Source organism: Pteropus medius, unplaced genomic scaffold (genome assembly GCF_902729225.1).
Source record: "Pteropus medius unplaced genomic scaffold, Ma_sr-lr_union100, whole genome shotgun sequence".
Lineage (NCBI taxonomy): Eukaryota > Metazoa > Chordata > Mammalia > Chiroptera > Pteropodidae > Pteropus > Pteropus medius.
The window spans coordinates 2,610,451-2,632,410 of NW_024351546.1; the positions used below are offsets into that span (position 1 = coordinate 2,610,451).

The window sequence follows — 21,960 nt, forward strand, 5'->3', positions numbered from 1 at the left end:
AAATGTTCAACAGATAAATGAATAAACAAGATGTGGTATACACATACAGTGGAATATCAGACTTAAAAGGGAATGAAATTGTTACTTAATGAAACATGAATGAACCATGAAAGCATGCTGACTGAAGTCAGTTAGACACAAAAGGCCAAAGTTTGTATAATTCCACTTATGTAATGTACCCAGAGTAGTCAGATTCATAGATACAGAAAATATAATGGTGGCTGCGAAGGGCTGAGTGGAAGAGGGAATGAAAATTATTGTTTAATGGGTACAGAGTTTCTGTTTAGAATGAAAAAGTTATGGAGATGGATAGTGGTGAAGGAATGAAAAAGTTATGGAGATGGATAGTGGTGAAGGTTGTAGAACACTGTGAATGTACTTAATGCCACTGAATTATACACTTAAAAAGATAAACTAGTAAGTTTTATTATTTATATTTTATCCCAATAAAAAAGATTCAGTCCAGAAATATTGTCAGAAGATTTAAGAAAATCTTTTAGAAAGTGTCTCTAGTTTTAAAACACTTTTTAAAAGGCATATGACCTTTTCCCAACTCTCTCATCTTTAGTGCTTAGAGCTCTTGTCACCTATTTCCTAAATGCTTCTAGTTACCTGGAAGTCATGCAGTTTTTGAAGGCAAAACTGGAAATATCTGTGAGCTTATGCTATTGAGCTCTGTCCTGGTCAGGGAGCTGGGGTTTGCTTTTTGGGGGAAGGAGACAATAGAATGGGAACTGAGGTGCTGTGTAGGAATAAACTGGGGGAAGAGAAAAGAGCAGAACAATATGTGCAAATGGCTTGTGTTGAGGGGCTTGTAGTCACTGCCAGACCTGTGCCAAGGCCTGTGTGGCTAGGAGAGTGTGGGTGTGAGAGATGGAGGTAATGTAGTTAAGCAGGTAAGGGCTGGGTCCTTGAGCTTTTGCAAGAAGCTGCCATTGACCCCAACCTCAGTATCTTACAAACCACACTTCTCAGTGTTCACTTTTGGATTCATGCAAACCAGGGAAATGGAACTATTGGGATGTTATTTAATCACACCCTCTCTAATTCCCTTCAGAGAGGATAAACTACAGTCGTACACCACTTACCCACCAGGATACAGTCTGCGAAATGCTAGTTACGTAATTTCCGTCATTTTTTTGTGTGATTCTTCCAACATCATAGAGTGAACTTATACAAACTTAGATGGTAGAGTCTGCTACACATCTAGGCTATATGGTATATCACTGTCCTATGTATGGTCCATCCAACCGTCATTATTCAGCATGACTGTATTTACAATGACCTCAAAGAGGAAAATGTCTTTCCTTATTTTCAATAAGGAAATAAGGGAGCATTAAGCCTCTTAGTTTTAATGTTTGCCTTAACACTCCAAACCATTAACAACACAACCCGTAGATAAAATAAAGCTAAGTGCAAGGCTAGCAGCAGTAAGGGAGAACATGACCTGGCAAAGCTTTAGCAATGACTGGGCGTGGGACGCCAAGGTCAGAATTAACTTAATAGTTTGATTCCAGCTGAGTCTTGTAAAGCGAGGTTTTGACTAGAACTGCATAAGGATGGTGGAAGCGGCATGGTTATTAGCAGACGAATTCAAAGACTCCTAGGACATAGGTTGTTTTCCACTGAGGAGCTGATGGGTCTCTGGGGGAGAGGTTCCATAATGACCCATTAAGCCATTTGCATGGCTGGGGATTCCCGAAACAATCACCATGCAGTGGAGGGTAAGAGGATGCCCACTGCCCCAGGTAGGCACCTGCCCGAATACCCAATCTAGCCGGCTAGCGTCCTGCAGCACCTGGAAACGCTTTGTCCGCCGCCCGCCAGCCAGAGGACGTCCGCGGGGCTCTAATCTCTTCCCGGTACCTTGCTCAGGTGTTACCGTTGCGGCAATTGGATTTCCGCATACCGGGGCCGCGACCTGCATCGCAGACCAACTCCACCTCTAGTGGCGGACCCCAGCTTAGAACGTGGGCAGCACGCAGGTTGCCGGCGCCGAAGGAGAGAAGCTGCGATAGACGAGAACGTGTTCACGAGCGCCTCCGCTCACGTGACCTGAGGCCCCACCTGCGCCGCGCCACGGATAGTCGCAGTGCTGCCGTCGCAGCCTCCTGCGCATGCGCAGACTTTGGCTCGCGGCCAGTGACGCAATCTTGCACGGCCGACCAGACGCGTGGACCCAGTTTACGTGAGATCACGTAACTCTGGCCGAACGGTCTCCCCAGCCGGACGTGCGCGCGTAGTTCCTTCCGCACCCCAGCGAGGGGGCGGGGCCGGATGGGGGCAGGGCGGGGCCGCCGGCGGCCAATCGGCAGTGCCCGCGCCGGTGCCGCGCCTCGCCCAGCGGGCCGGCCAACCCCACGGGCCTGGTCCAGTGGACGCTCGGCGGCAGCGGCGGCGGCTGCGGCTGCGGCTGGGAGGTGAGTGTTCGGCTCACGGCCCGGCCCCTTTCCCCAGGCGCTGCCTCCCGGCCGTTCGCGCGGGCCGGTCCCAGAGGAGCGACTGGCCTCAGAGGTGCAGGAGCCGGGGGTCGGGCGCGGCCAGGCCGGAGAGCCAGGCCCGATAACGTGGGCGCCGTGGATCCTCGCGGCAAGGCGAGTACCCGGCTCCGCCTGCAGCGGGGGCCGTGTGTCCTTGGTGATTGTGCGGGCTAGAAGGGCCGAGGGCTGTTGCCCCGGGCGGTGAGCTCGCATTGGGGGTTCAGGGGCGGGGGCTGTTGCCGTCGGGCGCGATGCATACTTAGGCTCAGACTCGGCAGAAGCGCCGCAGCCTCTCCACTGTGGAGAGACCGCGGAGAGAGGCTGAAGGTAGGGCGATGATCAGAGACCGAGGTCCTGCCAAGGTGCTAGCCATTTACAGTGGGGATGCCACTGTCACCCAGGCCGGAATATTCCAGTTGCCGTGATCACTCCTTTCCCTACCGTGCTCGGAAAAATGGGAAATCGTGTTCAGAAACCACATTATTGACTCCAAAGTCACTAACGCCTGCCCAACGGCCAGGTCAGCAGAAGTTTGGGGAAGTGCAGGGCCGCTTGCGAGTATGGAATCAGGCTAAGAGAGCCATCTTCAGCCATTTCTCCCAAGGCTGGGGCTGGAATCAGTGACAGTCCATGGACTAGTGTTCCGGTGCTCCTCCACACCCCCATAGCCTTGACTTAGGTTTGGTCAGTATTTTCAGTTTACTGTGGAGTCTCCTTCGGGTGACACTGCTCAGGCCTTGTAGATGTCATTTTTACAGTTAATTCTCAAAGGGCAGTCGTTTCTCACGTTGGGGGGTGGTGGTTGTAGCGAGCCAGTTCTAGCCTTGGGTATCATGGATGGGGACTGGAGAAGTGGGGAGAGGTGAGACTAGTTTTCAAGGAAGATGAAGAAAGTTCTCTAGACAGTTGAGTCTGAGGTGACATCTAAGATCTGGCTAAAGGATGTTGTAAGGAAGGTGGGCACTTTGGATGGATGGGTGGAGATTTAGGAAGAGGAAGGAGATTCAAGAGTAGAAGCTCCGAGTCGAATCTTAGGAGAAAGTACATATTCAGGGAGTCTGAGGTGAGAGGAGAACCAGCAAAGCAGAAGAAATGACCCAAGTTGGTACGGGGTACCATGGAAAACAAGGAGAGGAGACCTCAAGGTGGGGTGAGGGTGAAATCTGCAGTGGCCACAGCTATGGGCAGATCTAGGGAGCAAAGGCAACTCTTTGCCTTTGGCAAGGCTGAAATAAGAGGTGCTGAGCATTTTCGATTGTGAGTCAGTCCAGAGCCCATCGTGCCCAGGTTCAAGTCCTAACTCAACCACTTACAGTTACCTTGTTTGTTCCTTTCTCATCTGTGAAATGAGTTAATAACAGCACCCAGTTAATGAGAAGCTGATAACAACTAGCTAACAAGTCTCAGGTATGGCTGTAAGCCTTTGTCATATTTGTAGTCACTGAAGCCTCACAACCGCCTTCCAGCCTTCTACAAAGGAGCAAACTAAGGTTCATAGAAGTTACTTGCTCAGGGTAACACAGGTTTTAAAAGCGTTGAACTTGCATTACTTCAGTAGATTAACAGTAATTCAAATTATGAGGTATTTAGGGGTGTTGGAAATGGCCATGTATTTTGAGCTACTTTTCCATGAAGTTTTTTCTATGGTAAGTAGTCATTTATTATTTGGTTTTCAAAGGCAGACATGATTCTCTAAGGTTTGCTTCCAGATAGTGGTAGCCATGTGTTTTAATTGTTTTGTTTCTGGATCAAAAACTAGACATTAACGGCCATAAATTATTATAGTTTTGGCTCTGTATCTATAAGCGAATTAGAAAATGACCTAGATAAATAAATTACTGCTTTAATGTATTTCATTAATCATAATTTTAATCATTTATGTTTATCCTTGGGGAAAATCTTAGTAATGCTATTTTTCATGCAAATATTTTCTAATTAAGGTACATCAGGACTTCAGAAAACGGCTAATAAGTGAGGTGTGATTTGAATCTTTACGTGAGAAAAGTTAGGTTTAGGTTGTTAATCAATAATCCTCATACTTTTTAAGTCTTTCACTTCATTAGTTGCTCATGCACAAAATAATTCTTTTGTTTTCAAAGCTTTTGGAAAGAAGAAACATGGAAAGTGGTGCAGTTCTGCTGGAATCTAAATCCTCACCAGTTAACCTTTTGCATGAAATGCATCAACTACGCCTTCTGGGTCACTTGTGTGATGTGACTGTCAGTGTGGAATACCAGGGTGTTCGTGAAGAATTTATGGCCCATAAGGCAGTGCTGGCAGCCACCAGCAAGTTTTTTAAGGAAATGTTCCTTAATGAGAAGACTATGGATGGTACTAGGACTAATGTCTACTTAAATGAAGTGCAAGTTGTTGACTTTGCTTCATTTCTTGAGTTTGTCTATACTGCAAAGGTACAGGTGGAAGAAGATCGGGTACAGCGAATGCTGGAAATGGCTGAAAAGCTAAAATGTTTGGACTTATCGGAAACTTGTTTTCAATTAAAGAAACAGATGTTAGAGTCAGTACTTTTGGAGTTGCAAAATTTCTCTGAGTCTCAGGAGGCAGAAGGGAGCAATGATTCTCCAGTAGGTGTTGCTCATGATGCTAGGGCAAGTACAGCTGTGGATAGTCCTCTCACTAAAGGCCTTAGGGGCTCCTCAGAGCCCCCAGTACAGAGAATCAACAATGGCACATTGCCAAGTATGCCCCCAAGGAAGTCCAAGGAGAAATCAGATAAAAAGAAAGATGTAGTTAAGGCTCCCTACCCTAAAATCAGAAGAGCTAGTGGAAGGCTGGCTGGCAGAAAGGTATTTGTGGAAATTCCTAAAAAGAAATACACAAGAAGACTCCGAGAGCAGCAGAAAAGTGCTGAGGATGATGCGGGAGACTACAGGTGTCTCCAGGATCCCAGCCGGGACACTGTGGGAACAGAGATGGAGCCAGTGACAAAAAATGAGGATTGCAGTGCTGAGGTGTTGGTGGAGGAGGTGCTGCAGAAGTCAGGGCTGGGAGAGGACGAGGATGAAGAGGACGAGGAAGGGGAGAAGAGGAAGAGCAACTTTAAGTGCACTACCTGTGAAAAGGCCTTTCTGTACGAGAAGAGCTTCCTAAAGCACATCAGGCACCACCACGGAGTGGCCACTGAGGTGGTTCACCGCTGTGACACCTGTGGACAGACCTTCGCCAACCGTTGCAACTTGAAGAGCCACCAGCGCCACGTGCACAGCAGCGAGCGCCACTTCCCATGTGAGCTTTGTGGGAAGAAATTCAAGAGGAAGAAGGATGTCAAGCGGCATGTGGTACAGGTCCATGAAGGGGGTGGTGAGCGGCACCAGTGCCAGCAGTGCGGCAAGGGCCTGAGCTCCAAGACAGCCCTGCGGCTCCACGAGCGGACACACACAGGCCATAAGCCCTACGGCTGTACCGAGTGTGAAGCCAAGTTCTCACAGCCTTCGGCACTGAAGACCCACATGAGGTATGTGCACTTGTCTCCAGCTTACTGGTGTGGGAAACAGCAGAGACCCTCTGAAAATATTTTTTCAAGGATGTAGCTTATTAATTTTCTTGAAATGCATATCAGAAATTCTAGGTAGTTCTAGGATTTGGACTAGTGTAGCTACCTCTCTAGATATTTCACTTCATAACTTGTTCTAAAAGTTGGGGAGCTATTTTGAGACATCTTGAATTCTTTCTGGGTAGAGATGCTATGAGATGGTCTTATTCTACACTACACAAATCCTTTAGTGTTCCTACAGGCCTCAGTCCAATGAGGACCTCCCAGCTCCTGCTGTCCACAGTTGCAGCACGGAAGCCTGGATACAGAACCAGGGCGGCAGAGGGCTGCTGAACATGCCAGGCCCCGCAGGTCTCATCTGAGGTGTACTGCAGGTCAGGTCTCTCTCCTACTTCCAGAGCAGCTTTTGGGCATAAACTTCCTGCCACAACTGAAGCTTATTACCTTTATTTTTCCTTTCCTGACTTTGTTTAGAACTTGGGCCTGTTACCATCTAAGTCCCACAGTCTCATTAAAGACCTCAGTGAGATGTCATTTAGGGCTTTAGGACACTTCTCTGGTCATCTTTTCATTTTCTGGGCTTGGAAATTGTGCCATTGGTTAGTCTGTACTCTAGCATTAGCATGGACAGTGTTTTCTGTAGATGAGTGACATTGTTTTTAAATGTTTCCTTACGGTGCTCAGTATTTATACTTCAAATCCAGACAAGCAGTTTTCTACCATATTCTACATCTGCACTCAAACTTGGACCAGTCTTTGGGGTGGTAGCATGATATTCATCTTTTTACCCTATATAACAAGTTTGAAAACTTGGCTTAGAAAGTGCTCAGTAAATCACTGTTGGTATCTACTTCATACTAGTTGTGAAATTAAAATGCTTATGCCTTTTATGCATTTTCAGAAACCAGGTTTCTTCAGCATTTTGAGAGCAGTTCTTTCTAGACTGGTTATGTCATACATATTAGGAAATGATAGTAAAATTTTTCATGTGGCTCTTAATCAATAATAGTTCCTAAGGTGTTTGTGGTTGATTAGTCTGAATAAGGAAACTTTACAGATATTACACAGTGCTGTTTAGTGTTTTAAAAAATATGTAAGTGTGGTCTCTGGCTACACAGGCCATACAGCATAAACCCTGTGGCAAGTGTGGGTGGACATTGAGTCTTAATGGGGAAATGTATTAGTCTGTTGACCTTGTGCAGACACAGATTTGAGGATGGAGATTATGGATCTCTTCACCTCCAGTCATTCTCATTAAGTCTCATGGAATAAATTATCTTTGTAGCCTAGAGTGGAAATTGTATTGCAAAGCGAGGTTTGAAATACATCCTAAGTTATCATCTGAATGTTGTACTTTCAGAATTCATACAGGGGAAAAACCTTTTGTCTGTGATGAATGTGGTGCAAGATTCACTCAGAACCACATGCTGATTTATCATAAAAGGTGTCACACAGGTAAATACTCCTGCTGTTGTGATTCAATGTCTTTCCTAGCTATGAAAGGAAACTGCAATTTATTAGTTTAGAAGTTGATATCTACCAAAGTGGTGCAGGTTAAGCCATGATTTACCTTTCCCATGTAGAAGGTGAGCAGAAATGAATAAAATCTTCCCACTGCTTCTAGTACCGATGTGCTTGGGGTGATAACCTCTTACACGCTAGAGAGTAGGAACCGGCATGTGGGCCTTATGTATGAAAAGGTATGAAACAGTTCCTATTGTTTTATCCCCAAATTCCATTTTCAGGAATCTGTCCTAAAGAAATTATTCAGAATATGGGAAAAGCTATGTGCTATTTTCCTTCTTCTTGCTATTTCTAACAACCCACAAGAAAACCTGATTGTCTAACAATAGTCATTCGGTAAACACCCTCTCTTGGCTTACTCCCTGGCCATTTGGGATGAGGGCTCTTGAACGTTATGAGAAACACCTGTTCTTGGATGTTGACTTGAAAATGCACAATTAAACTTACAGATAATCCCAACTATACTGAACACCTGCACAGAAGACTAGAAAATAAATTGTCATATGATGTATTAAGGTGGTAGAATTATCTCATTTCTATTTTCCAAAATTGTTGTGATATTATATGAGAAAGAAAATTTAAGTTAGCTTTATTCTGATACAACAGTGACAGAAAACCCTGTTATTTATCACAGGTATACAGAATTTGTATACTGTAGTTATGCTAAGCCAGTTCCTTCTTATTTGCTTGTACTTTTAAATTTTTGCTTCTAAGTACAGTCATATGATCCTCAAGTTCACATTTAATGATGTGAATTACTAGACTGTAAAATGAACAGAATTGGTGTCTAATGGATGCTAGGGGGTTTAAGTGAAATCAGGTCATACTAAAGGAGTAAGTTAGAATCAGTCATTTGATGAAATATTAATCTATTCAGATTTTGTTAAAGCTAGTATTTTAATTTTGGTATTTGTGAAATCAGAGGTACAGCTAATAATCAGATGAGTCTTGATTTGTGAAATTAAAAGGTTCAAACTACACAATGTGATGGTGTTATTTAAACATTTTTTTCTTGTCCTGTAATCCAATCCATATTGCGGGAGCTGCCACTTTAGAATAGTTATGCACATATAGCCAATGTAAACTCCTTTCAAAAGGGACTTTTTTCCTGCTAAAGATCCACAGAGTGCTTCTTAGAAAGAAAAAAATAACAATTTCTCCAAACAAGTTGTACAATTACTTTGTTTGGAATGACAGGAATTTCCAAAATGTGAACTGGCTGAATGATCTCTTTATTCTAGTCTAGCGGAACCTTTCTTGGGATTTCCAAGCATATTTAACACCAACTTTCAGCAAGTAGCAAGCATCTTACATGAATAGATGTTTTATGATAGTTTTAACTAGAAAATGTAATATGCTACTCGCCAAGTTGCTTTTGAGTTCGTATGGATGAGTTTTAGAGTGTGGACCCACTCTTTGTGTGTTCTAGTGCCTGTATCATTTCTAACTTTTTGTTTCATCTTTTTATGTAGGTGAAAGACCTTTTATGTGTGAAACATGTGGCAAGAGTTTTGCTTCTAAGGAGTATTTAAAACATCACAATAGAATCCATACTGGATCCAAACCCTTTAAATGTGAAGTTTGTTTTAGGACTTTTGCCCAGCGGAATTCACTTTACCAGCATATTAAAGTCCATACAGGTATGGCTGGCATGTTACCAGAGAAAAGAGTTCAGTGTGGCAAGAAAAAAATCCCAAAGGTTTTTGACTTATTAGAAAATTTGGATTTTAGCTTTAAGAAAAACCGTTAGCCAAACTTTGTATGTCTTAATAGCATTAAAAAAAATTTTGAGTTTCTAGTTTCTGGCTCTGAGAAACTTTCTAAATAGGTATGGATGTGTGAACATTTTATCATTTTCAGATTAGCATTAGGGATTATCTATACATATTAATATATATACACATTGATGCAAATTCAGTTGTACTTGGAATTTTATATTCCATTACTGTGGAAAATAGGTGAAATTTCTATAGATATAATGCCAGCTGCAGGTATAGATTTTGGCCTTTTTTTCTGGTGTAAGCCATAAGCTCTTGGTATTAATGTATTCCTGCTTTCCAAAAATTCTTGTTAAGCCAGTTCACTTTTACGAGTTACCTACATGAGTACCTGTCTTCACTACCTGAAAAAAGCATAACATGAACTTTCAGAAAGTAGTGGGGACACTCTTCACTTCATGCCATTTTGGCTTATAAAGGGTTTCATGGGAACACTTAGATCAGGAAAACCTGTATAGAGGTAGTAGATTTGTACCTATCAGTTGACCCTTGACTCATTCCCAGCAAAAACCTCCTTATGGTGGAATGCTGACACTTTCCAGTGGTTTACAAATAGCATCATTCCAGACTGTATTCAGAATTAAATACAGCAGGCTAAAGAGATCAACCAGTTTTCTTCTCTTGTCTCAGGAGAACGCCCCTATTGTTGTGACCAGTGTGGCAAGCAGTTCACCCAGCTGAACGCTCTCCAGCGCCACCATCGGATCCACACGGGAGAGAAGCCGTTCATGTGTAATGCGTGTGGACGGACATTTACTGACAAGTCCACTCTCCGGCGGCATACCTCAGTAAGCAACAGTATGGCTTAAGAATGACAAATTGCTGGTCCCTACGTATGCATAACCCTAGACAGTCAGAAATGCCTGTCATTCCATAAGGTGGTTATAGAAGACAAATAACAGGTATTTCTTTGGGTTTTCTATGCAGTGAGCACATTCAGTGTGAAGGAAGTGAAGAACCAATCTCTGATAAACATTCATAGCAACAGTGGTAATAGATGCTTGACAATTAGTGAAAGGAGTTGCTACAGTAGAAACTTAAGTTGAAGAGAGACTATTGTTTTAAAAGATGTACTTATTAATAAGTAGCAAAAATTGGAAAATTTACAGATATTTGTTCAAAGACACATTCAGTTACTTTTGTTTTGTGTTTGATTTGTAGATACATGATAAGAATACTCCATGGAAGTCTTTCCTTGTTATTGTAGATGGCTCACCCAAGAATGATGAAGGACACAAGACTGAACAGCCTGATGAAGAATATGCACCATCTAAACTTTCAGAAAAATTGCTGTCTTTTGCAGAAAATGGCCATTTTCACAACCTGGCCACAGTCCAAGGCAGCGTACCTACTGTTCATGAGAACAGTTCCGCAGACACAGCCTGCAAGTCGGATAATTCTATAGTGTCCCAGGATGCTTTGCTGGCTACCACCATCAGTGAGCTTAGCGAGCTGACTCCACAGACAGACTCGATGCCCACACAACTTCATTCTTTGGCCAGCATGGAATAAGAGCTTCAAGTCATTTGCCAAGCAGGTCCCATCCTGTGTCTTTTGTTAGCTGTATGCAAGATAATGCAAGCAAAGAGGTGGGCAAGAATGGCTTCTGCAGATTTTTCTAAATTTCTGATAACTTGCACGTTTTTATCAAAAGCATTTTTAAAGCTTTCCCTTAAAACTCCTGATCTGCATGACCTTAGCTACACTTTATCAACAAAACAAGGCAATTAACATAACCTCACTTAATTCTGGTGTAGGCTGCCTTATGCATTAATCATTCTAATGCTTGATTATCTTGATGTTTATGAAGTTTGGACAACTGTTTACTTTGATAGTAGAGTATACAGCATTGATCCAGCTTGTGAAATTGCTGTCAATGGTCTCCCAGGTCTTTTAGCTTGCCTTATACTTCCATGTGGGTTTATTTCTCTGGTACCTTTAAGGTATTTTTCTGCTGAGCTGAAATAAAACTGGGGCCGTGTATTTTCAGCTGTTTCTTCCCTGTCAATTGAAGCAAATCAGATTTGCTCCAGGGACCCTTGAATGGGACTGAAGAAATGAATTACTGCATCACCCTCCACTGCCCCACCCCCCAACTAAAAAAACATTGACAAACACTTGCATAATAGCTTAGTATAACATCTACTCACAAGCACATATGCAGCTATGAAATTTGTCATAAAATAGCTTTCTAAATGAAATGTGACTGTTTAGTTTTCATTCCTAAAAATCTGATAAGGTAAAAGCTGTCCTACCAAAGATTTTAGCAGCAAACAGTACAGTATTTTTTTGCAAAAGTGTGAAAAATTAAGCAAGAGGCTTAAGAACACTTCAAACATTGTGTAGTCATTCACAAGTAGCAATGAGGTGATCGTGACATATCTTAGAGCACAGTATTAGTATTTTTGCCTGGTTTTTCTAACTTAATTTCTGTAACTTAGAAACCCAAACTTTCTCATTTTTACATCAAGAGCTAGAAACAGGTAATTGCTGCATATTTGTTTTCTTGGGAGCATTTGAGAATATGGAAGGGACCAAAAACCTTGGCACACTCATTGTTGATTATGCCTTAAAAGTAGATTGTGAAGAACCAGTAACTTTTGTCTTAAATGCACCTTTGGCTGTCTCATGCTGGAAATAGTACTCAGAATGAATTTGCAATGAATGAAAAGATAATTCTGCTGTATTTGCTAAGCCTGATTCTTGGTTTCAGTGGCTTTTGTATGTTGTGTGCTTATGGAATGCTTTGACTCACATGTAACCCTTAACATATTAATTTAAAAAGAACCTTGAAGAATTATTTTGTTCACCAGTTTTTCCTACATCTTAATTTATTGAACTTACTGTGAACACTTTCATTTTCTAAGAAAAAGGTACTTTATCCGTAAGTTCCAAGATGAAGACGTAGCTACATTATATCAGAAACTAAAGAGGGAAAGACTTTCTTTGTAAGTGCTTATTTTAGTTTTTAACATGTTACATACTAAAGCCACTATAAGATGTTTTAGGTGCTGATAACATGTTTCACACCTGCTCTTGAAGACAGCAATATTGAACTACTTCAAATTCAGTTAAAACATATCCTAGTTGTGTTTACAGGACAAAAAAAAAATAGTGACTGTCACACACCATTTTATTCTTGGTTAGAGAATGAACTTGACAGCTGATTTACTGTGTCATGGAGTAAAGTCATCTTAATGAGAAGGAATTTAAATAGATTATTTTGTTACTGGAAGAATTTTTGTCTTGAATTTGTTTCTTTAGAAATTCTACAAAAAATCGTTTAATCTGTTAATAAATGTTTGCTTTGTAAAAGTTTTACAAGTCTAAGTTTATATCTATTAAAATTTACATTGAAACAAGTATAATTTCCTTAATTTCATGGATAATGAAGTTTAAAATCAAGGTCTACAGTGCTAGGATTATTCTATTTTGATATAACTGTATGGAATGCACATGTATTCTTCAGAAGTGTGAAAGGCCTGGTGATACGTAAGGGACCTCTGCTTATGTAGAAGTAACCTGTGTAGCTGGTGCTGTGGAGTAAGTGGACTGGTTTCTTCAATGTCATGTTAAAATTTGCATCACACAGACTTCTCTAATATATCTATTTCTCTGCTTCCTGAGAAGTAAGGCTGTCCCTGAGAACAGAAATTTGAAAACCCTATAGAAGGGTTTTGTGGGATATCTCCCCCTATCTCAATCCCAGTACTCCCAGAGTGAAATCAAGGCTACCCTCTCACTATGACAGTCCTAAATCCATGATTAGAAGTACCTTTTGTTGCTGGCACTGCTTCTTCTAGAGCATCAACAAAGGTGATTGAGGAGGTAATTTAGTGCCTTCCAATCATTTTGTGGGAAATAGTCTCAACCTGAACACCAAGGAGCGCTGTCTTTGGTTTTACTAAAACCTTTGTTTCATAGTTTGAAGAAAAAAAAAAAATAGGCCATGTGTGGAAAGACTAATAAAAGTGATTTTAACAGAAATGGGGTTTTGCTATAGATGATAATCCAAACCAACAAATTTGAGTATGAGTTATAACTTAATTCTAACCTATTAAATTTTATACCTTGTCAGTGTCACACAGGGATTTTTTGAGACCAAATGAGTACTTGTCCCTTTAAACTTGACAGTGTGAAATCTGGAGTGAGTATTATTTCAATGGGGGTGAGAATACTCATGTGAAGGGCCATTTGTTCATATGTACCTAGAATGAGGGCAGATGTGACTAAGGCTACAAATACGGGTCAGAGGGCCACCTAGCACGTCACTCAGGCCAAGCCCCAGAAACCACCCACTTACCTTTGCCAATCTGTACAGGGACTCTGAACCAAGGCTGGCAAAACCAAGTTTTTAAGACACCATAGTGGCTTCTTTCTGTTAGGAAATGATCATTCTGAGGTAATTAACCTTGAATGATCAAGAACTTTCCAGAATTCCTAGGTTGGGATGGTCTGTTCTACCGTTCATTTTTCAAAATTTTGCTTCGAGTTATCTTTAAGTTGTGAATGTGCTCACAGACCTGAACACTGTTCTCTGACAGGATGAGCCAGCCTGCACTACCATACATGACACCTTCTTCCTCCATAGAACTTGTAGCCTCAGTGGGCATTGGGCTTGACCCTCACCAGGGGCACATGCCAACCCTGTACAGACATCTGCAAAGTTAAATGCTCACACTGCCAAGAGAGTTGAGTGGCTTCAGGGTTTCTCACCCTACCCCACCCACCAAATACCTAACAGTCTTCTCGGAACCAATCCTTCCTCAACTTTGCAAGTGACTGTAGCCTAAAGGATGCAAGCAACATTCCTTAACAAGGCAGAACGAAGTGATGAAAATGTGAGGCTTGCAGAATCATGGTGCAAACTTAGTGGACTGCATCAACAGAGTACAACCAGGGTTCTTTCATAAACCCTCAGCTTGCAAAACCATTATAGTGCCCTGAATTTCCACCAAGTAATAGTGATTTTAACAGTCAAACTCATGCTTGGATGGATGTTCAAAGAGCCTAGAGAATATTAATGCCCATTGCCTTAATAGGAACAACTTCAAGAAAAGGAAGCTACTCTTGATCTGTGTAAATTTAGCTGGGAAGACCCATCAAAATATTACTCATAATTTCCACTTTATTTACTGAACAGGCTCACATAAAACATACTCTTTTCTGCTAAGGTAGATTTATCATCACATGGTTAGTTTTCATAATACAATCCTCTGCCTGAGAGCGTTAGAAAGGAGAACACCATAGTGACTGACTCAGAACTTCACAGGCAGGAACCTGTGCACGCACCATAGGTGGTGGGTAACATGCTGTTGTGCCAAACCCTCCAAAGCCATAAAGGTTTGCATTTGGATATTCTAAATACACAGTATCAGAGGAAACAATAAATGCACACACTTTGGTTACAGTGACACCATCACACATGATCATGACTGCAAAAATACCATTTTCAAATAAAAAAGGAACTCACACAAGCTATAAAAATGTTGCCACAAAAAGCAAAGCTTTCCTGTAAGAAATTTTAACTGACTTTGACTATGAACTAACCTCAGATTTGTTAAAATACAATAATTAACATAAACAGTCATTAAATTTTGTTCATAAATAACATTCTATAAATCCTGAGAACCTAGCTTAGCCTTCCGAGTCATGGTTCTACCCTATGTTTGCTGATGGGACATTTCAAGGAAGTAAGTTTGGATCCTGCTAATGGAACATTTTCCCTCTCATTTTCTTTTTATATTCTAGTAGATCTGTTCTAGCCATTACAGTTATTTTTACTCTTTTGTGTGAAATAATAACATTCTTAACACAGTGTTATTTCAATATAAACAAGTAAGTCTCTGATGGACATAAAATATTGTCAATACTATTTTTAAAAATCATAACTCTTTTTCAGATGGGTTTCTTAGGGGATAATGAGAAAAGCTAAACGGAATTGCCTTAAAAGAAATCATTTGGTTTTTAAGTGGTCAGACCAACAGATTCTTTTAACCAGAAGAAACAAACTTTCTAGCCTAGTGATGAAAGAAGCATGCAGACTGGCTAGTATTTAAATGCTCTCCAGAAGGGACAGACTTATGGCTAGAGGACACTGGCTACAAAATCACTTCCTATGCCTCACTTTCACAAAAGTGCATTTGGGAAAAACTTTTCATGAAAGTGCATTTGGCTGGTTGTGGAATAGATTAGGTAAAGCAACAAAAACCCACTTTTCTTTCTGTAATATTTGCATAAGAGACTCCAACAGGAAATAAAAGTATCAAATGGGCTCCATCCCAAATTGTACTGTAAGTGATAGCCAGCTTTCTTTTAAGAACCTCTGACCTTTCAAAGAAGAAAGAAATCCTCATCAGATTCCAAGGCCCAACACTAGAGTGTCCATGTCTTCTGGTCCATTCCTTCTACCCTCAACCAACACTGTGACACCACTAACCTTCCTCTCCATCAGTCCACTTTCCACACATTACGCCAAACTACAGCCAGGGAATCCTCACAGCCACCTGAGAAAGCACAATGAGGCCTCAGCTGGCCTTTTTCAGCTTCCTTTCTTGCTACTTTCTCAGACTGACCTAGTCACCATCCCCAAACCTTCCTCCTTGCTGAGCCCTTGGTCTGGGCATGCACACTCTACTTCTGCCCAACCAAAGTCACCGAACCCAGGTGAAGGGCATCCAAAAATGAAAACACCTTTTCAATTTAAGTTACTATCATACATAACATGGGAAAATTCATCACTTGTCATTAATGACAGCAGCACAATTTAGAATGAAACACAAGCTATGTCTGGCAACAAATGCAAATCAAACAGAAATCATTTAAGCCTAAAAATATGCATACAGGAGATTCAAGAAATAAGACCATGTCTAAAGTACAATGTCAGCATATAATATAATGGATAAAGGTCAAGTTCATAAATCAATAGAGCACATGTTATGTAAACCAAAATAAAAGAATAGAATTCAAACACACAAGCTAAAACAATTCCATCAGCTAAGAGGAAAGGCCCCTCTCTCGGAAGCTAGTTGGAACTCTTTGCTAGTCGGAGGCATACAGTAAAAACCTCTACCATATTTACCCTACCTGACCTATTATGTTCAATAAATAATTTAGATCTTTCAGCCCTGATGAGGATTTACATGATTGGAGCATAGAGGGTACCATCTCAATGTGGGAAGGTGCATAAACATGAAAGTAAAAAAAAGGGATGTACCAGTTAAAACTGTGAATATAAAGAAAGGAATTTTCACCCCAACTAAAAGTGAAAACTATGTCCAAGAAAAAAAAATCTGTTTCTTATAGATCTTACATGTGTAAGTAAGTACAAAGCAGTCAAACCCACTTTTACGTTCATCTATATACATAAGCAAGCACTGCCAGGAAGCTCCCTTTTTTCACAATGAAGTTTTCACATGCCTGTTAGCATAGGACAATATCAAAGCAAAAAAAAAAAACTGGTCACCAGAACCATCAAAAGAATCACAAGATAACAAAAATTTTTCAATAAGTCATAAACTCATTCCTAATGATACCACCCTAAACTAAACACATATATTTAGAGAATACTTTCAGATACATATTTCCAGAGAATATGCAAAACACTGATTAGAACAATTAGGATGGGCATTCAAATCTAAGAAAAAGAACATAAAAATATGTGGCAAAATTAAACATGGGCTCTGCAAATATCAAATAAATGGAATAAAACTCTGAAGTAGTTTTCAAAAAACTCTGGGGACTCTGACAAGCATGAAAATTGCCCGTCACATCCAAAATATGCACAGGAGCTTCTCATCCACCTGCTTAACAGTGACACAAACACAGCAAGCCTAAACAACACACACATCATTTTGCTCATGTGCAACAAAATTAAGCCATTAAATAGGCATCCCATAAAGATCACTTGGCCTTAAGACAAAACTAAAGAGGAATTAGCTGCATGCCACAAAGACTTATAAATGTTTCATTTTAGGTCTCCGTCTCCCTCTCCATCCCCTTGGATGGACTTTTTGATACGCAGCAACATGGTAGTAAGCCACTGATCCAGGCGAGATATTGAGTCAAATTCCTTCACCTAGTTTAAGGGAAGAGGAAGAGGAATTAGTCCATGTAAAGACAATTGAAACATAAAACAATGGTACCCCAAGTTGTTTAAATATATACAGTGACAATCCATCAACTTTCTTAATTTAAAACTATTCATTCCAGTTCATAACTTTCTTCATTAAAAATTGTTTCATTTTTCATTATCCTGTACCTATTTTGATGGAGCTACTGACAAGTCTCTATGCCTTTTATATTGTTCTGTATGTTCATGTGATGACAAAAACTCCTAATAACTTTATAATTGGAAGAAGACCACATTTAATGTGGCAAAGGAAAGTAAGCCTTGTATAAAAATTAGAAGGGAACATGAAAAATTAATACTATTCCAATATTCATTGAACATGAAAAAAGTAGTTGCAGAGGCAGGGTGTGTGGAAGCAGAATTCCTTTAACTCATTCTAACATATTACCAAAGAACGACATTTCGTTAGGATGAAAATGGGTTTTGTAGCAAAAGTGAAACAGGAAAACATTCCATACCACTATTGCTTCAAAGCCATGATGAATATATTAACAGAGGATACTGAGAAATTTGCTTGATTCTAAGCATAAGATGGGAAAGGATGGGAAAACAGAAGAATGATGAATATAAAGAAAAAAAATCTTCCACTGCTTTGTTTTTATATTTTAAATTGCATTTAACTGATTTCACTTTACACTTATATACGAAGCAGATTATTTTCAAAAGAAAACATTCAAATAGCAAATTGTAACAGTATGTGATTTTCTCTCTTGAATTTGCCTGACAGCTAAATTCACCATGGCTGATAGAACTGTCTAATTGTATAGGTTTGTAAGATATATAAAACATGACCTTTGGAAAATATAACTTCGATATACTGGAAGAATGTTCAAATAAATGTTCAGCATTTCCACAATGAAAAGAAAAATAAGTTCCTGTAATGTAAGCCTTCAACGAATATACTACATCACAAAGACATAACTTACTGCTTCAGTGTAAGCTTCACTGTTCTGTTCTTCATGAGCTTCTAGAAGTTTCTAATAACATAAAAAAATTAGTCTGGTAGGCTAAAAAGTTCCATCTATGAATAAAGACACTTTAAATACAGAAATATCCTTAGTATCAAATTAACTGATATTGCTAAATACTTTACAAAATTGGAGAAATATTCAAATACAAGTAAAAAATTATCCCGTCATGGATCCAGTTTTGTACTAACATTTCTGAATTGCCTGCTTCAGAACACAATGCTATGCTCTGACTCTTAGTGGCATTTGAGGCCTATTACACAAAAGCAGGAAAGTACTAAAGTTCTTCAGTAGACCTCAAAGAATTAAAACTTCACTTTATATCTAATCCTACCTGACAACAAAGGCTTTTATCTTCAAATTTCTAATATTACTTACTTTCAACAATTTACATTCTCTTGAATCAGTAAATGCTGGAAACATTTCCTCATATTTCTCAAGAGCAAGCTGAAAGAGAAAAAAACACTTGTTAATGTCTGACTCATTAAACCAGGAAACAAAATGTCAAACATTCTATTAAGTTCAGTAAGATTCATCTATAAAATATGTCATTAAATGGAACATCAAAATCAACACAGGAATCTTATTTATTTTGATTTTAAATTTCAGTTAAGAATAAATCTCTAAAATAATTTTTCTTAATTAGATTGCTGTAGAGAAGACATCATGAACCAAATCAAATTCTTAAAAATTCAAAGACCAGGTATCTGTTTTCATCCATTAAATATATTCCTTAACACTGTCCAGATTCCGGTTAGACCATTGCTCAAGGATGGAGGGAAGAATGCTCTTCCTCTTAGTGGCTTTAATTATGCTCTTCCAACTCCAGACATTGACATCAACAAGGCAACCCAAGTATCTGTCTCTTGTCTTACCACTTTCACTTCACTTTTCACTTTCTCCCCGATCCTCTTTCCAATTCCATTTGAGTTTTTTTAAAAAGGGAAGCTATTCTACTTTTACTGTCCCCACTCTTGGCCCCCTAATTTAAGGCAAAACTACTTCAGGAAACATGGCTACCAGGGAACTTTAAGAGAACAGCTTTGGCAGTTGTTACACAATTATAGCTAGCTGGAACACACATCATAGTATTATTATTTTCAATGTACTCAGTTTAGTCTTGCTATTAAAGTATATCACCCAAACGAAGTGACAGCAAGAACAACAGGGTGCCTGAGTGAGGCCTGCTCTCATGGGTAATATATATCAGAAAACTAGTGCTGAAGGACTCCTTACCTTGGCATTTAATTCATCGACTATGAAGTGACAGAGAGCTGCTTTAAAGAAGTAATCCTTTGCGCTGTACTTCAACAGAGGATTATCCATGGTGTTTGCCCCAACCTAAGCACAGAAAATGAATCAGGTTTAAAAGGTTTGCCTTTTTATATTAGGCAACCTAGTCTTTTTCTTTCCTACCTCCCTGACTTGGAATACAAAATGCCAGCAACCTATAGAAGCTAGTGGATGCAGCAAATCAAAAAAAATCAGAATACAAAAGCTGGCTGTCTCTAGCCAAAGGAATAGCAGAAGGGCAGCCTAGCAAGACAGAAAATGTTCAAGTAATAACTGTTCTACTCTAGCCAAACACCACTGGAAAACTGTGGCCCTACCCTGACTCAGATCATCAAAGGCCAAAGAGGAAACCAAGACATCCATTCTCTCAAGTATGCAAAGAGGAACTCAACATTTCTGCCAAGGTGGCTTGCTTCAGAGAAGGCCAAGGAGGGGGCTAAGCCTTCATCTCTGCCAGTTAGTAATGGACCCACCCTCTACCCCTGCCACTGAGGCAGTGGAGACCACAGGGGTTCCACCTCTTTGAAGCAGTAACCAGTTCTCATCTCCCAGCAGGTATGGTTTCAGAAGAGGCCTAGTGGGGGGTTTAGACTTTCACCATCATCTGGTGGTAACTCTGGCACAGCATTGGTGGAGAGTGAGCAGGAGCTGGAATGGAATAAAGGCCTCCCCACAGACATCAATGAAGGCCAAGTGGGGAGTCTGAACTTCTACCTCCACCTGGAATTAATGAGGCAACATACCCTTTACTCGGCCAGAGCACTGTTACAAAATTAGATGACAGAGAAGGTTTAAGTAAGATCCAATGTCATAACGTAATGTGAAAATGTTCAATTTCAATCGAAACTTACTTGCCATACCCAAAATGGGGAAGATCTCAAGCTAAATGAAAAAAGACAACTAACAGATGGCAGCTCTGAGATGGCAGAAATGTTAGAATTATCTAACAAAGATTTTGAAGGAGCCCTCATAAAAATGCTTCAATTAGCAATATAAAAACACTTGAAAGTAAAAACTGAAATTATCAACAAAGAAAAAGGAATTCACAGCAAAAAATCCCAGAAGACATAAAAAAGAGCCAAATGAAAATTTAAGAACTGAAATATACAAAAATCCACATAAAAAGTGGATGGACTCAACAACAGAATGGATGGATGGAGGAAAGAATCAACGAACTGATGCTAGAACATAGAACATTAGAAATTATTCAGTCTGAACAACAGAGAGAAGAGAAACTGGAAAAAAAAAAAAGTGAAACCCAGCAAAGCTATATTTAGAGTCGAAGGACAGATAAAGAGCTTCCCAGACAAAAATAAGCTAAAGGAATTTATCAACACCAAGCCACTATTACAGAAAATGTTGGAGGGACGTCTTTAAGAAGAAAAAACCATGTATCAAAATCATGAATAAAAATGATAATAACTACATATCTATCAATGACTACGCCAAATAGAAAAGAATAAGTACTCCAACCAAAGGATAGGTAACTGACTGGATAAGAAAACAAGATCCCTACATATGCTGTCTACAAGAGACTCACTTCAAATTAAAAAAACACACAGAGACTAAAAGGAAGGGGATGGAAAAAGATATTGCCTTGATGGACCTAGAGAGTATTGCACTAAATGAAGTAAATCAGATAGAGAAAGACAAATACCACATGATTTCACGTACATGCAGAATCTAAAGAATAAAATAATAACAAAAATGGAAACACTCATAGATACAGAGAATATTTTGAGGGCTACTAGAAAGGAAGGGGGTTGGGGAATGGTGAAAAAGGGTGAAGAGATTAAGAAACACAAATTTATAGTTATAAAATAGTCATGGAGATATGGAAAACAGTCAACAATGTTGTAATAAATATGTAAGGGGAAGAGGGGTACTAGATTTCATGGAGTGATCACTTGGTGAATTATATAGATCTTTAATCACAATGCTGTACAACTGAAACTAATATATTATTGAATTTCAACTATAATTGAAAAAACCTCATTGAATTGTACAATGTAAATATAAGCAACTGTCTATTATATTTCAATAAAGCTGGAGAAAAAAAGAAAAAATATGATTGAAAAATCAGGGACCTATGTGACTATGAAATAAAACCTAACACTGGGGTCCTCAGAGTTCTGGAAGGGGAGAAGAAAAAGAGAGGGGCTGAATATGTACTTGAATAAATAATGGCTAAAATCCCCCCAAATTTGGCAAGAAACATAAACCTACAAAGTCAAGTTTAGTGAAACTCAAACAGGATAAAGGCAAAGATATC

At 39.9% G+C, this 21,960-nt stretch overlaps 2 protein-coding genes across 4 annotated transcripts in view; one reads left to right on the forward strand and one right to left on the reverse strand.

The window, feature by feature from the left end:
• Window positions 1-2,305: 2,305 nt before the first annotated feature.
• Window positions 2,306-12,615, forward strand: GZF1 (GDNF inducible zinc finger protein 1). Of its 2 annotated transcripts, none has more exons than XM_039843623.1 (6): window positions 2,306-2,420; window positions 4,580-5,955; window positions 7,355-7,449; window positions 8,991-9,158; window positions 9,927-10,084; window positions 10,458-12,615. In XM_039843623.1, exons 2-6 carry the CDS (start codon window positions 4,598-4,600, stop codon window positions 10,806-10,808), a joined length of 2,130 nt encoding a protein of 709 aa, XP_039699557.1. In that variant the 5' UTR covers window positions 2,306-2,420; window positions 4,580-4,597; the 3' UTR covers window positions 10,809-12,615. The 2 variants fall into 2 exon arrangements, with proteins under 2 accessions (XP_039699557.1, XP_039699558.1); XM_039843624.1 differs by lacking the exon at window positions 2,306-2,420 and adding an exon at window positions 2,651-2,807.
• A 1,761-nt stretch (window positions 12,616-14,376) lies between these two features.
• NAPB (NSF attachment protein beta) overlaps window positions 14,377-21,960 on the reverse strand; it is a 38,364-nt gene continuing 30,780 nt past the window's right edge. For both annotated transcript variants that reach the window (XM_039843626.1, XM_039843625.1), the window contains 4 exons: window positions 19,632-19,736; window positions 18,774-18,842; window positions 18,354-18,404; window positions 14,377-17,373 (listed from right to left, as the gene is read on the reverse strand). In XM_039843626.1, coding sequence (XP_039699560.1) covers window positions 17,263-17,373; window positions 18,354-18,404; window positions 18,774-18,842; window positions 19,632-19,736 — 336 coding nt within the window. In that variant the 3' untranslated portion in view covers window positions 14,377-17,262. The remainder of the gene's footprint in view (window positions 17,374-18,353; window positions 18,405-18,773; window positions 18,843-19,631; window positions 19,737-21,960) is intronic.